The sequence below is a fragment of the Osmia bicornis genome, chromosome 13, assembly GCF_907164935.1.
Source record: "Osmia bicornis bicornis chromosome 13, iOsmBic2.1, whole genome shotgun sequence".
In the NCBI taxonomy this organism is placed as follows: Eukaryota; Metazoa; Arthropoda; class Insecta; order Hymenoptera; family Megachilidae; genus Osmia; species Osmia bicornis.
The window spans coordinates 6,163,214-6,178,063 of NC_060228.1; the positions used below are offsets into that span (position 1 = coordinate 6,163,214).

General features: G+C 39.9%; 1 protein-coding gene across 9 annotated transcripts in view; it reads right to left on the minus strand.

Moving 5' to 3' along the window:
* Positions 1-14,850, minus strand: part of LOC114872610 (glutamate receptor ionotropic, kainate 2) — a 169,457-nt gene that overhangs the window by 60,832 nt on the left and 93,775 nt on the right. For all 9 annotated transcript variants that reach the window (XR_003788800.2, XR_003788799.2, XM_046288465.1 and 6 more), the window contains exon 4: positions 9,812-9,996. Coding sequence is in view for 7 of the 9 variants with exons in the window: in XM_046288465.1 (XP_046144421.1) it covers positions 9,812-9,996 (185 nt within the window). In the remaining 2 variants the exon portion in view is untranslated. The remainder of the gene's footprint in view (positions 1-9,811; positions 9,997-14,850) is intronic.

The following is a 14,850-nucleotide window of genomic DNA, read 5'->3' on the forward strand; positions in this document are numbered from 1 at the left end:
ATTGTACAACATGAATCAACATTCAACAAAATAATGATTCAAAGACAGAGAAATTACACAAATTAAAGAACAAATTAAAGAGTTTTCTTGACATGTTATATTAATTATTTTAGATTCCCATGATTATTATTCTGATCGACGACATATTCTAGTGCAAGAAGTTAAGACGAATCGCGTTGAACTCGCACGACAATTGCATCAGAAGGCGAACGACGCGGTACTAAAGCAATAAACGTACGCCCCGACCGTGTACCGGAAACGAACAATGCAAGAAATAATATTGCATGCGGCTGAAGCGACAAGGGAGGTGGTTTACGAGGCGAAATTGCAGACGACAGGATAATGAACCGAACGCCGTGTGTTCGGGAACCATCCAACGTCGCGTTAACTTTGCATCAGGATACATCCACTTTCGACGACAGCACCCGTACCTCTGTCACCCTTTCGTCTGGCGTGTTACATTATTCGAGGGCGACACACGTTTCCATTCCCCGACACCCAGTTCTCATTCAGCACGTAACACCGTCGTCGGTGGTCCTCGAATTCGTCTTCAACTTTACTGGTAGAATTTCAATTGGTACGCGTAAACGACTCTGACTAAACGTTTACTAGATTACTTTAGTTAGCTAGTTTTGATATCCTAAATATTCCTTCAAAGACTTCTGTGATAATTTCAGATTATACCGATTTTCAAGAGAAATTCTTTCACTTATCTAATTAAGAATATTCTAATTTGAGGTATGGATAACTTTGACTGCAGCATTGAGAGTTTTTTGAAGAATAATAGAGTGAGTGAATTTTCTGAACCTTTACACGATCGATTAATGACTCGATGGGAACATTTATTGACGTGTAGAATACGTATCGAGGATGGAAAACTCGTTCTGGAGGGTACAAAGTTCCCTGACGCTCTCGAAGCACGTTCGACAGACTGTATTTGAACTTTCGTTTCGCGATCTTTGAATTTCAACGAGACCACGCTTCGTTCTTTTCTGTACACGTATAGAACGCGTAGCTTGGAGTCGCGAAACTTGAATTTTAATGTGATAGATGGGAATGTGGAACATCAAGATTAATACAATATAACTTTCAGCAATAAAATGGCAAAAATAATTGAACACTTTAAATTCAGCTTGTAATAATTTTGTCAAAGGAATTTTAAAATTCTCTCCTCTACTTGTTAATTACAAAATCAAGGTTCGCTAATATGTTTCGGCCGGGTCAAAGGGAAATTCGTTAGCGACTGTATGCTTAAATCGAAGTTACCCGAACAAACAAAGTTCGACAGCACACCGGGTTGAAGTTGTTAGACGGTACGCCAGCGAAAGTTCAAGGCCCTTATCGTCTCTTCCTGTGCGGGCTCACGTGCCAGAGTTTCCCGATGTTTCCGGAAACAGCAAGTTACTGTCGCTAGAGGTTGTCGATTAGCATTGTGTCCAAACTGGAACACTACAGTCGATGTTCATTCCATCGAAAGTTCACTATAATTCTGTTGTGTTTTAATTCTTAGAAAGAACCCCACAATTATTTTATAAAAAGATGAACTGGTCTAAGATAGATAAATTTCTAATTTGATATATTCATTTCCACGTTGCGCAGACAAATGATAAAACTCTACAGGTGTTATTTTATCCCGACGTGTCCCAGTGGTACCGTAAAAATATCATTAATTACCTAAAAGCTTGATTGCAAGAAGAGCCGGCTCGATGGTGGCGCAAAAAGAGCGTGAATTTATATCGCGTTACGCGGATAATTTATTTTTCAAGAAAAAGGAGATTCCGTTCGCGCTCACGGTTCGCGGAGTTTATCCTATTAATTCAAATTTATTGGATAAAGTACGCGTGGCTGAACGCGTTCGAACGATTCAGAAGTTATTCGGCGTAAATCAAATCCTTTACGGCCGTCAGATGCAAAAGTCGTATTCTGAAACAATGCCTTCCAAGTAATGTCCCTTTATCCGGATTCCCTAATGCCGACGGGACGAGGGAAAAAATCCACTCTGCATTTCCTTTCTCTTGGTCGATTCGCTTTTCCGCACCTCTCTCCGATGCACTTTCCAAACATTTCCCGAAGCGTATTCACGCGATGCAGCTAGCGAGGGAAATCGACGAAAGAATGCCAGCTTTTAATTCGATTCCTAACAGAATTCCGATTCTTCCAGCCAATGCGACCCGTAAATAATGCATTCGCCTAGCTACCTGGCTGAGCATCGTCTCCTTTAAATCTAGCATGCACCGAGGCGCAACCGTGAGAATCGCAGGCGGAAAAGGAACGGGAAAGAATGCTAAAGCAAACGACAGAATTCAAGGAACAGTTGCTCTCTTGGTTTATACACTATACCGTGAATTGTGGTTTGTTTTCTTGCGTACTTTATATCTTTGCTTACTCTGAATATTATATTTTATTTCAACATGAAATCTTTGACGTTTATTGCATTTTGTTATCTTGCCCCTCGGTGGTTTCTCTTTGAAACGTGGCTTAAGCGTCCATGGTATGCGATAAAATAACTATCCAATGGGGTATCGAGGCTCCCTGAGCCTGGAGGGTCTATTACGATCCGCATTCCCTTTAAGAGAAACTTAGGTATGAAGTAATGCTAACTGGTTATACGATAAATTTATTTACTTGATAGAAGATAAAATCGCTTTATGGTGTCCTGTAATTTCTGGCTGCTTGTAATATACTGTATACGGCATTTATATTTGCCAGATATTCGCATTCATGAGAGTTTAATAATTGTAAAATTCAATTAAATTACGCGAATGTAAGATAGAGAGCCTTGGTGTACGTATCTCATTTACAAATTTTACTAAGTACATTGATCAATTTATACGAGCTCCTCAGAATCAATTCTGCGGTTCATGAAATTGGTTATTAATTAGAATTTCCAATATAAAGGACGTATTGAAAGATGAATTTCATTTCGGGAAATTTGAAACTTCTAGACTACTACTTATGTCTGACCATAGAGATACCTACTCTACTTGCCGAACTAATTCTTTCCTTATTCTATTTTTCTGTGAATTTTCAATTAAATTTTCAGCACCTATGTAAACTCGTATAAATTTAGAAAAGTATTTTTAAATTTTTATTGCAATTCCAATTGCAACTTTCGGTCACAACTTTTTCGAAACAATAGAAACAGATCATCTTTTTTAAATACCTTAAGTACATACCGAATACTTGAATTCCAGAAATCAAAGAAAACATCGATAACATGAACGAAAACCTCATAACCGGATCCAATAAAGGGATCCATTCTTCCGTGGGAGGACGCACGAACGCCAATTACCTCGTGCCCGTAGCTAACCCAGCCAGCGAATGAAAGAAAGAAAGGAACCGGTGAAATGGTCGCCAGTCGAATAAGCTCCGGCAAATAACTGGCTCGCAAACATTCCCGAAGGATAGCCGTTGCAATCGGCTTTCAATCGACCAGCTACTACGTGTGCTTCGTGTTTGGCCGTGGCTTCCTTCAATGGCGTTGATTAGTAACTACTTTCGGAAGTAAACCGTGCTCCATACGCTCGTAAGACGAGAGAAAGAAGTAAAAGGGAGGAAAGAAAAATGGAAGACACTGGTCTTAGCAGTAGCTACCACATTTTCTATTTTGTAGAAGTAACCGAAGGGTTCTTATTTCTACACCAACGCGTTCTACACTGACACTGCCTATCTATAGACAGTTCAGACGTGTACGTGGAAGATCGTAACGAGCAAAGGGCCGACTACAAAACGGTAGAAATTAAATTTTAGCGCCGACATGTCGGCTGATTCGAACGAACCGAGAGGAGAGAGCGAGAGGAGACGAGAAGGTCGGTCCATTATCGGTCAGAAGGAGGATCGTTAAATCATTGGCACGACGATGGTGGCAATTTTGGTTCTCGCGGTTCATTAGAGCGACGCGGGATACATCGTTCGAAATGAACCGCATCGAACGGTTCGTTGTTAGCAGAATTCCGCGACAATCGGATTATCGTAACGTCAAATTGAGAGAAGATTTTCTGTTTCCAATTCGTTGCCTTAACCTGCAGTCAATTCTTCTGCATTTACGAACGAAGTACAATTGTACAGTCTCTTTAGGATAAACGTGAGTAGCAAAATTTCGTATAGAAATTCAATTACATGGGTTTTCTATTAAGGGCGGAAAAGAAACGTTGTAACGAACCATGAGGAGGTAACGAAATTGCGACGTTATCAAACCGATGATTACATTTCCTAGAGTTCCGACATGTCAGATGCTCCAAAACTATTTCCAATTATCCTAGATCGCTGGGGGATCGGGAGCAACTCGACCGTCCGCGGCCACGTTTTCCATAATCCCGAACCGTGGCCAAGGGACCGTGCAGAATTCCATCCGGGAGAGGTCAAAGCAGTACCGACGACATCGAGAAATTCCCGCACAGATGAAATTTCGCTGCAGAATTTAAAATGGTTCGTTAGTATACCATCTGGCTACCGGCGGATCTGCATGTGAACCGCGATTCTCGTTGCCTCTCCTAGGGATGCGCATGTAACCGTGGTCATCGTCTGTAAACACGATGCATGGAGCCGTGTAATATTCGATATCACGGCCGGATAGACAGCCGGTCATGTCAAAGGGATTTTTCTGATCGATCGTTCTTTGTAAGAAGATCGAGTCCGCATCACCCTGTCTCTCCTCTTCGTTCATAAGCCTCGGGATACCAGCTTGCAAACTAGCGGAAGACTCTCGGCGAGTATTACAAGCAAAACGGGGGTCTAATAACCTCGCATGTCCGAAACGCAAACAGCTTTGTCCAAGGCAAACAAGTCTGGCCAAGATTTTAAGAGCATGCCTTCGGGTATGGTTTCTAAGAGCTTATGTACCGTTTCATGATGATATTTTAACACGCTGACTGATTATATCACTGATGTAATAGATTAAATTTGTATAAAATTAGATTACTTTGTAAGGGGATTCTTTGGCAAACATAGTGAGACAGTAAAAGTGTTAATAGCGATGTTGGCAGATGTTTGTAATCCGGATCACCGTTTCGACTTCCTGTAAATGTTTCCTGGGTTCTTGAAACCCTACCGTGGATCGTTTAAATGTTTCGAAACAGCATTTCTGACGATGAAACCATGTACCTACACTGTCTATAGACATTCCAGCAATTTAAACGTCCCAGGAAAATCCAAGGAATTGTGATTCAATTTTTAAAATATTTCTCTGTCGCAGTTGATAAGTAAATCAGGTCGAATCTTTTAAAAGTGTCACACATAGAATCGTGAATTCTTTGTAAAAACACGGTGATAGGGGAAGAAAAAGATCTTCTTACGACTCCATTTTCATTCACTCGACAGTCTCCCTCCACCGTTTCGCACAACCAATTTTACGTAACTGTCTCCAACCCCTTTCTACCTTTACTGTAAGAACCGTGATTGAAATTATGTCGGAAGAACGAGTTCCTTCTAATTAAAGCAAGCGTCCGTGGCTGTATTCAATGTTACACGTTCTCGCAACGTCGTCCTCGATCATTTTAACTCGGAAGACCGCTTTCAATGAACATATTTCCCGCTCGAACATCGACGCATCGTTTCATTCTGTAATCGTTCTTCTCCGCTGAATTTCGCATTTCCGTTGCGAATACAAATGGCAAGCAGGGTAGCGGAAACGAGTATGGAAGAAAAGCATCGACTGAGAAAATTCAGTCAAAGGAATCACCTTGGCTAAAGGCAACTTGAAAAGACTGGCAACCCTACGAGCCACTTCTCTTTTCGTCGTGGTAAGCTCACTATCCGTCGACCAGAACGCGAAAAATCTGGCCAAGACTTGCCTACAAATAAACTCTCCAATTCGGTTTTCCTCTTTTTCCCAGAGACGGCTCGAGAAATTGTGTTTCACGAAACTCCGAGAACTGGCCGTTTTACAGCGATAGAATTTTCATAGGTACTCGAGAATCGAGCTTCTCATTGAAAGTTAGCAGCCGGTTTTTCTGAAGGTTTCTCAATGTTTAATCTTCGACTAATTGGGCGGAAATGTTTTGTCACGGAAGGAACAGTGTCGGTTTCATTCATGAAATATTTGAATTGAATATAGAAAGAAGTCATTACGATTCGAAATTCTTTTGTGACTTTTGGCCCACGATGTGTCATATTAACAATATTAATTATTAAATTGGTTTCCTTAATGATTGATGTTTTCATTGTGACAATTTTCACTGTGGCAATTTTTAAAAGATTCAAAAGATCGAAGATGAGACAAGACAAGTCTATAAATTTCTCAGTAACCCAATCTTTTCGCGATAAAGTTTTCACAAGTTCACTTGGAACGAATCAATTATTACTCTTCCTGTTAAGAGACCTGCTTTTCCAACTTCAGTATCATTCCTTCTCCTTTCAATTTTTATTTTCAATAAAAATTTAAACCGTACGAATCGAACGAAACAATGTGCTACAGAAGAACTTAAAATATTTAATTAAATAACATTCAGTTATTGCACAAATTTCTTTATGGAGGTTGAAAAAACTCCAACGTTACATGTACTGTAATGCACAAAAGCGAGAATCTCCGGAATGCTAGTGTTTCAAAGTGACTAACTGACAATAACAAATGCGAATGTGTATTCGTACGAATACGAATGCGTTTTCAAAGGAACTTTGACCCGAGTTCAGTAGGCAGAAGTATGGTACACAAAGTAATATGTGGTTCTCGAGTATATTAAACCAAAAATAATTTAAGGGTAGAAAATTGAAAGGGTCGATAATTTTAAAATGAAATAAAAATTTGTAAAAACTAAAAAAATTGAAATCTATACTTTTATCAGTAGCTCGGATCATTGATTTCGCTTCGCACCATCGCAAATTAGGTACATTAAACAAGCATTAAAGTTCCTTTTCACCGGACAGAATTGTTCTCTCCATCGATTGCAGCTAAAAGCATTTCGACAGATGGCATTCGAGGAATTCGCAGTGTCGTTGCCGTGATATGGAAGCACGTGACATCTAACGCATGGATAAAGTTCAATTTCGTCCGTGCGTTTTAGGTTATAATTGAAATTCTTACACCGACACAGTAATTCGTGAGCTCTTTGTACCGTCGCGTTGCTCGACGCTCTTTCACCGATTCTCTTCAGAGTCGGCTAACGCGACCGAAAAATCATCATTTATTGCTTCACGACGGTCCATCGAGACGGGATTAGAAATTTTTTCTCCTCTACCTCGGAATCGACGAACGCTTTGTAACCGGTCCGATTAACCGGTGGAACAATGCCCTGTCTCGATCGGGCTTCTGTCTTTTCCTCTTCCGTAAAAAGGGTCTTGTTTCGAAAGGATCGATCGTCGGGAATTCGTTCGATCAAAACGACACGGTACACTCGAAGATCTTTCGCCTTGGATAAAAGCACGACGACCGGTTAACGACGTGATTTCGTATCTTTTGTCCTGCCCTCTCGATAATTTCGCGATCTATGACTGCGAGCCAGCGTGTCGGTTGTTCGTCAAACTTTTTATCACCCGATCGAGTCCGCCTGTTTGCCCGTGAAAAGCTTTAGCTTTTGAAGTTTTAATCAAGTCAGCACAAAGACGAGCGCGATCGTCAGCCGCAATCGAGCGGAATAATATTTAACGGAGGGTGGAGTGTCTCTTATCCCTCTTTCTTTCTTTTGTACTCGATACGCGTCGTCGATGGAGAAATTTATCAGTCGTTTCATAAAATCTTCATAAAAGTTATTAGTACCCGAGTATCCGTCGAGTGACTCTTTTTTATTACAATATACGATCAGAATTTAGTGGAGTTTCGAAAAAGCAGAAGCCTTTATTTTATATTAAAATAAACGTATTGCTCGACAGATATCGTAAACTAGAATTTCGTTCACTATATATTTTATCGAAAATAGCCAGTTAATTTTCACAGTGCCAGAAGGTACATAGAACTACCGATATTATTCCTTCTTCGTTCGACCAATGTTGTTTTCAGTCGAGTTTCAAATTTAAAACATCCTGTTTCGGTTTCGGTGTCCACGGTAAAGCAATGTCAATGTCCAGTTTGTCCGGCTGGCGATCCATGTTTCACCGGGGAGATTTATTTCAACGGCCGGAAGCATTTCTTGCTTCCGCTTGGCGGGAAAAAATGTACAGTCAAAAACAAAGGAACGTTGCACCTATCGTATCGTTCGCGTTCAAACGCGCACCGTACTCCGGCTATCATCGTTAATTCCGTTTATCTTTCATTCGTTTCACGCGATTCGGACAATATAGTTGTCAAACATAGGAACAACGTGTGAAATAAATGGCTAAAAATTCCCAGGTTTATAAAATCTAATAAAAATTTTGAATAATTACTTGGAATTTTAAATAAACTTGAAAAAAGTGATGCAGGTCAACGATAAACGAATCGGGTTAAGAAACTCGGAGAATTGCCCGGAACCCGAAAACATAATCGAAATTTAGAATTCTTGATAAAAGAACAGAACAGCCACAGCAGAGATATTTTCCGCGACGAACAAACAGCGGAAAAGTCACGTCCCCGTCATAAACCAAGCTCTGTATTCGCACGTCTCTTGTTTCCGTGAGCACGCGTCAAAAAGTCGTTTCTAGCAACGCTCGAACACCGTCTGATGTTTTCGTCGGTAGCTTGAAAATTTCCCCTAATAATCTCTAACAGCCTCTCGCAACTTTTCCGCGTAGAAGACGATTCAACGAGGTGGTCTTCAACCTCGTCTCGAACTTCACGAAGCTGGCGGAACGCGGCAGGGAAAGAGAGATTTTCCGGGAAATTATTAACTTCGTTGCGCCGGTCCTGTCGACTAGCAAATATTAATAGAGCAGCGAAGAAGTCGAGGAGGAAAACACGTTGGTACACGAATATTCCGTGAACGACAAATATTAGGCGAGGGGTTGGCAAGATTTTGTACAACTCGAAACGAGACGAGACGAGACGAAAGTCTCGGTAAGCTGAACGGCCACCGCGTCGCTTTCAGCCACTTTCCGGCTAAAACTTTCGGTTTATTAAGAGAAATTCGGAAACTTCTGCTTCTTTTGTTATAAGTTTGCTGACTTACGCGCGACGACCAGCCAAAACGCATAACTGGAAGACGAAAAATACGCTCGAACGAAACTACGTTTTCTACCGCAACCGAACGGAGAAAAAGCCTTTGCTACTCCAAGACTTTGTTTCTTTTTAACCCATTTCTTCCGATTTCTCTCCAACAACGCTATTTCTATGTACGGTTCAGAATACACTGGATCGGCTAAAAGTAGAATATCGAAACCCCGCGATAGAAGGTTGCAGGATTATTCAATATAGGATAAAAGCACATTTTTGATATTTCTGCATATTTTACGATCGTTCTTAAAATAGAAGAAAAATGTAATTTTTAAATAACAGGAAAGCTGAGTGTATTCTGAATCCCTAATTGTGATATTAATGATATAACTGATTTCGAAACACTGAAATTCTGAGCTAATTTCATGACATAAAAGTTTTACAAAATAACACTTGCAATATATCAATTTGCAGCTTAAATCTTGAAAAAAATAACTATCTAAATTCTTCATTGATACCTTCGGTATAAAATAATTGGTTACCGTTTGTAACAAGTAATGACCAACTTCGAAACGTATAAAGTTCAACAGGATTTGATGACAGAAAATTATCGCAAAATAGCACTTACGATATATTAACTCAAAGCTTAAGGATTTAATGAAAATGTCTACTTAAATCCTGCTGAAAATACATGCGAGCACGTTTATTTTCCAGGCACGAGGAAAGAGAAACCGAGAAACACGAGAGCAGATTTTCGACGGCACTCGCCGACGACTTGATGAGGATATTATTCTGAAAGTTTCTACATACCTTGGAAAGGGTGGTAGGATGTGGATAAAGGTTGACGAGGCAGCTCTGTCGTCTGAGTCTGTAGTCCCATCGTGTCTCCAAATGTGGAATTTCCATGGTATCGCAGATGCTTTGAACATGGGAGGCAGTGTGCGCGCTTTGAGGCCCAAAAATCGCCGCAACTCCGCTCCGCAGCAAATGGCACACTGAAATCAAACACGTCGCATCATGTAAATAGAGTATTTACTTTTTTAATTTGCCGTTAGATATTCCGTGAGCCGTGTAAATGGGTCGAATCAATATTTACTTTGTCAAAGATTTATAGTCGAACGGCACCGTTTCTTAATTTGACTTTGTAAACTAGCAGAAATATTTTGAAATATGTTGCAACTTTCTGTGATTTTTTCAATTGTTACATTGTAATTTATTTTTCAGAATGAAATTAAATAGATTGTATTTTTGATTTGCAGCATTTCAAAATAAATTGTAAGAAAATTAAATAATTCCAAGCTGCTTTATATGAATTAATAAAGGATTAAATAAATTTTCAAACAAAGATTAAATTTCCAATTTCAATAATAATCTGATAATATAGATTAGAGCAATAAAGCTATACCTTAAATAGTATAAAAGAAAAAAAATATCTGGTAACAGTATGTACCATTTTCAAAAGCGTACTTTCATGAAGCTACAAAGAGATCATTTTTCATTCATCCCTTTTTAGTGTCATGTACGAACATGAAATAAAATGAAGAAAACCATATCACATGTTCATGTATCAAAGGGCGAGACTTCTGGAACGTACAAAGTAACTGTCGCTCGAACGCCATTATTGATCACCTAATATGATATCAATCACCTAAACTCCCGAAACTTTCGCCATGTAAACTTTCCACTATATCCTGTTTCCTATCTCCAGTAAACTTATGGGCGCACTGTAGACGAAGTATTGCGTTCCTCTTTGCCATTAGATCAACCTATCTTTGTGCTTAGTTTATTGAACGTACCTTTCTTTTATAATTAATCCTCAGTTTAATTATCGTGGGAAAATTCTTTTCTCTTTGAAGAATTTTCTAAATTGTTAATTGGGACTTAAATTTTTACCAGAAGATTAGTGACATGATGGGTCCTAATTTCAATTAATTAGGCCCCAAATAGCTATTACTCCGATTATAATTTCCTTCCACCCCTTTTTATTCCAAGTAACAGGGAAGAACACGCTTCTCCCCGAGGGAGACGGGGATCGTTAATTAACGGGGTATTAGGGTAATCGCGTTAATGCGCCTCGTATTTAATACATTTCATAACAACGACGCATTGCACCGGCTACGAGGAAGCAGATTATAGAATGCCAGTCACTCGTAATTAGTCAAGATAGATAATATTTTGTAATTGGATGTGTCTCCCTTATTAAAGGTGTCCATCCCGGCACCGGCTTTCGCTTTTACTTGTAGGTATAATTGAAGCTCCTAACGAGTCTACCATTTTCCACGACGCTTCTTCCTCGTTTTACAATATCACCGGCAAAGTTAGTCGATTTATTCGTCTTCTGATTAATTATTTCGTAGTAAGCTGAGCTGAATCCGTTTTGCTGCCCCGTCTCTTCCTCGAGGACAGCTCTTTCAGGTCCTTTGAAGGATTTAAAGGGAGAGCAAAGAGGATACGACAATCTGTGATTAACGATAAAGACATCTACCAGCGTTTCGATGACGTTTGCAAACACAGCCTGAATATTCGTTTTAATTAGGAAAGAAGCAAAGTTGCAGAGATTCACGGTATCAAGCGTGTTACATAGTAAAAACAGAATTTTAATTACAAAGTGGAACACAGAAACATTGTATCCTTCGTGTCAGCTTGTTGCAACTTCCGCAAATATTTTTTTAATAAAAATATATCTGTCTTCAATTGGGATTCACATTGTTAACATTGTTTGACAAAACTGAACAAGTTGGAAGGCCAACAGAATATGGGTAGTGGTGTTTCAATTAAAATTGAAAAATGAAATCTTTGAATGGAAAAAAAAGTTATTGTCAAATAAATTTCACGAGAGCAGTTTGAAAACGAGTCACAAGCGAGTGGTGCAAACATGTCCTGTCACCAATGGGGAAAGCTTGACTCTACCGTTGTCTTTTGATCATTTATTCCATGGAAACCCACCTAATGTCCCCTGCAGGCAAAATTTTCCATCTACAAAAGGATCCGGCAAGGGTTTCCCGCTGGTTTCCCGGTTGGTACTTACCTGCATCCTCTCAATCGGAATCTCTATAATCGGTCGGCAAAGTCAGCTTTGCCGGGCGGGCTCAAACCTCAAAGTAATTGCGGACAACGCTGGCGGCGTTTTAAGGTTGAAGCACGATATGCGCCATATTGAAATTCCAGATGCAATTTCATTCGACCGCCCCGGGGCCGAGCGAAAGCTCGTTTCCAAGCGAAAACCTATCGAAATACGAGCGTTCGCGTGTTAACAAAAAGGGAAAAGGAAAAGCTCACGATGCCGGTACATCGTTCGCTCTTCTGTTTATTTAGCTACCGGTAAAAGTGAGACGATCCTGGTGAAACTAATGGAAAAAAGGCACCTAACGATTTTTACCGGGGTGCACCGAATCACCGAAAAGTTATCCCGTTCATTGGGGATCCCTAACGCGAACCTACAAACTCCTGTTTCCCGAGACAAATATATACGAAACGTTTTCGTTTGCTCGACCGAAACCAGTCTGTATTCGACAGAAAGCAACCGAATGTCTTTCGGAAAAAGTAATCCGAAAAGGTTCTCCAGGAACATACTCTTCCTCCTTCGTTCGAGATAAGAATAGGAGAAAATGTTTTAAGAACAACAGCTAGGGAAACGTACTTCAGAATTTTCCGAGATCATCGATTCGCGATCTAGTTATAGAAGCAATGGAAGCACTTCGATGCTTTTTGCAATGTGGTGAGAGAAGAAATAAGAGATAACATTGTGAAAGTTTTGTGTTTCCATATTTTCTTGTACAGTTGTTACCATGATAGAAAAATAAATTCTATCGTATCTAAATAATAATCTTCTGTCACAACTTTCAACCTCTTTCTCCTAAAAAAATTACTCCCCTTAATTGTGTTGCAAATCTGACAGATTTGCGATGTGGAATTACTCGAAATGTGGATAAATTTGATAGAAATATTGTAGAGGAAAATGTTTTATAGATCGAATTGTTATTCATCTCACCAACGACTGTTCTTTTTAAATTCCTTATTGATTATTCAAGATTATACTCCTCCAACTCACACATTTTTAAGCGCATATATCTACCCTCAATTTTCTGAAAGTTAATTCTTATTCCTTCGGTGTCGAAGGAAACTTTGTGAATCTCCGATCGAGAGAATTTTCGCGTCGTTTTTCCCCGGAAAGCTGGAGCAGAGATACGACACGTCGCTTCCTTAGCTCGTTTCCGAGATTTCCTTGGGTATCGATCGATCGATACTTTGTAAAACCGGTCAAATACCCTTAACATAATAATCAACGATACGACCGCGAGGAAAGCATCCCTTCCGGCCAGTGGATATCGGCCCGGTTAATAGGATACTCTATTTTACGAGCGAAGACGGCGAGGGTGCAAAAAGGGAGACACGAAGGGTGAGAAAATCTTGGTTATAGACGTTTATAGCTTCTACTCTATTGAGCCCTGATCGGTGATGTGGCTGAAAAAAAATGGTGGATCGCGCGATGGAAAGCACGCGGAGCGTATCGAGTTGTAAAACTCGACCCGCTGTTGACTCGGAACAATGTAAATCGCTGTGAAAAGGACGATCGACTATGCTGGTCGTGCAAAAATGCCGGTATCGTTCATGTTGTTTACCTTATGCGCTCTTTTGCCTTTTTTTTTCATCGTTTTTTTCACGCGTATCAGTTGCCAGAAATTCTACACCTGTTCCGTTCCAAAATTAAAGAGAAAAAATTAAAAATGATAGAAAAGTTCTGTGAATGCAATTAGAATTATTAAAAATAATTTTTTGGATTATTAAAGTGTGTGTATTAAACGATCGAGAAAAGCGTGATGTTGTCGCGAGAAAGATCAAGGCAACTTCCGTTTTTCAACAATAGCGTGGAGGAAAATGCAAACGCAAGAGCCGCGACGCAGGTGTGGCTCCGTGTACGCCGCAACATCCGTGGCTAGAAAGGTATATGCACCGTGCGGTTTATGGAAATTTACACGTAAAACCGCGATAATTTTGTAGCACGCCGGGGTGTCGCTAGACGAGGACTTCCGGCTATCGCCGTAAAGTTTCGGCCACGCCACCGCTATTCCCGTTGGCCATTTACCGGCCGACGAGTAAATTCTGATTAAATAACAGCAATTAACAGTGGCGGGCCAGCGATTAGATCGCTTCAGATTTAATACAGCGCATAATTAATCGGCCAGGTGAAATTGAATTACGACCGATTCATCGTATTACTAGGTATAACGGGATTTCGTATCGTCACACGCGAAGGTTAATTTTTGTCGAATTCTATTTACCTCTATTAGCAAACAGCTGATTAGCTTTCTTTTTAATGGCCTCCACTAATTATACTTTACTTTATAATAAACGAAATAGGTTCCTTTGATTTCAGCAAAATTTTGAAATTTTTTGCAATTAGAATAACAGGAAATGGTGTTTTTTCCTTTAATTTTGGATGAATTTTCTATTAGATTTTCACGACTGATAAAGATAATTTTTTTTCTAATGTATTTCAACATCTGTTCTTAAACATTTTTTTTAAATTTCTAACAGAATCAAATGTATGAAATATCTGTCACGCGTCATCGATATCTGGCGAGGATTAAGCGATCATATCGGCAGCTATTGCTGTCAGAAACGTGCTCTCAATTCTATGAAACGCGGAACCGTCTCGATACAAGATAGCCGACAATCAATACCTTATCGAGCGGGGTTCGCGCTGGAAAAATTACAGCTAGAACCCGGGAACGTTTGAAGCACCGTTTTCGAAGTAGAAACGATATCTTTCCGCACGCTCGAATAAACACACTAACCAGAATAAATTCAATTCTGTTACCTCGCCTGTAACTGGGTCCATCCAATTC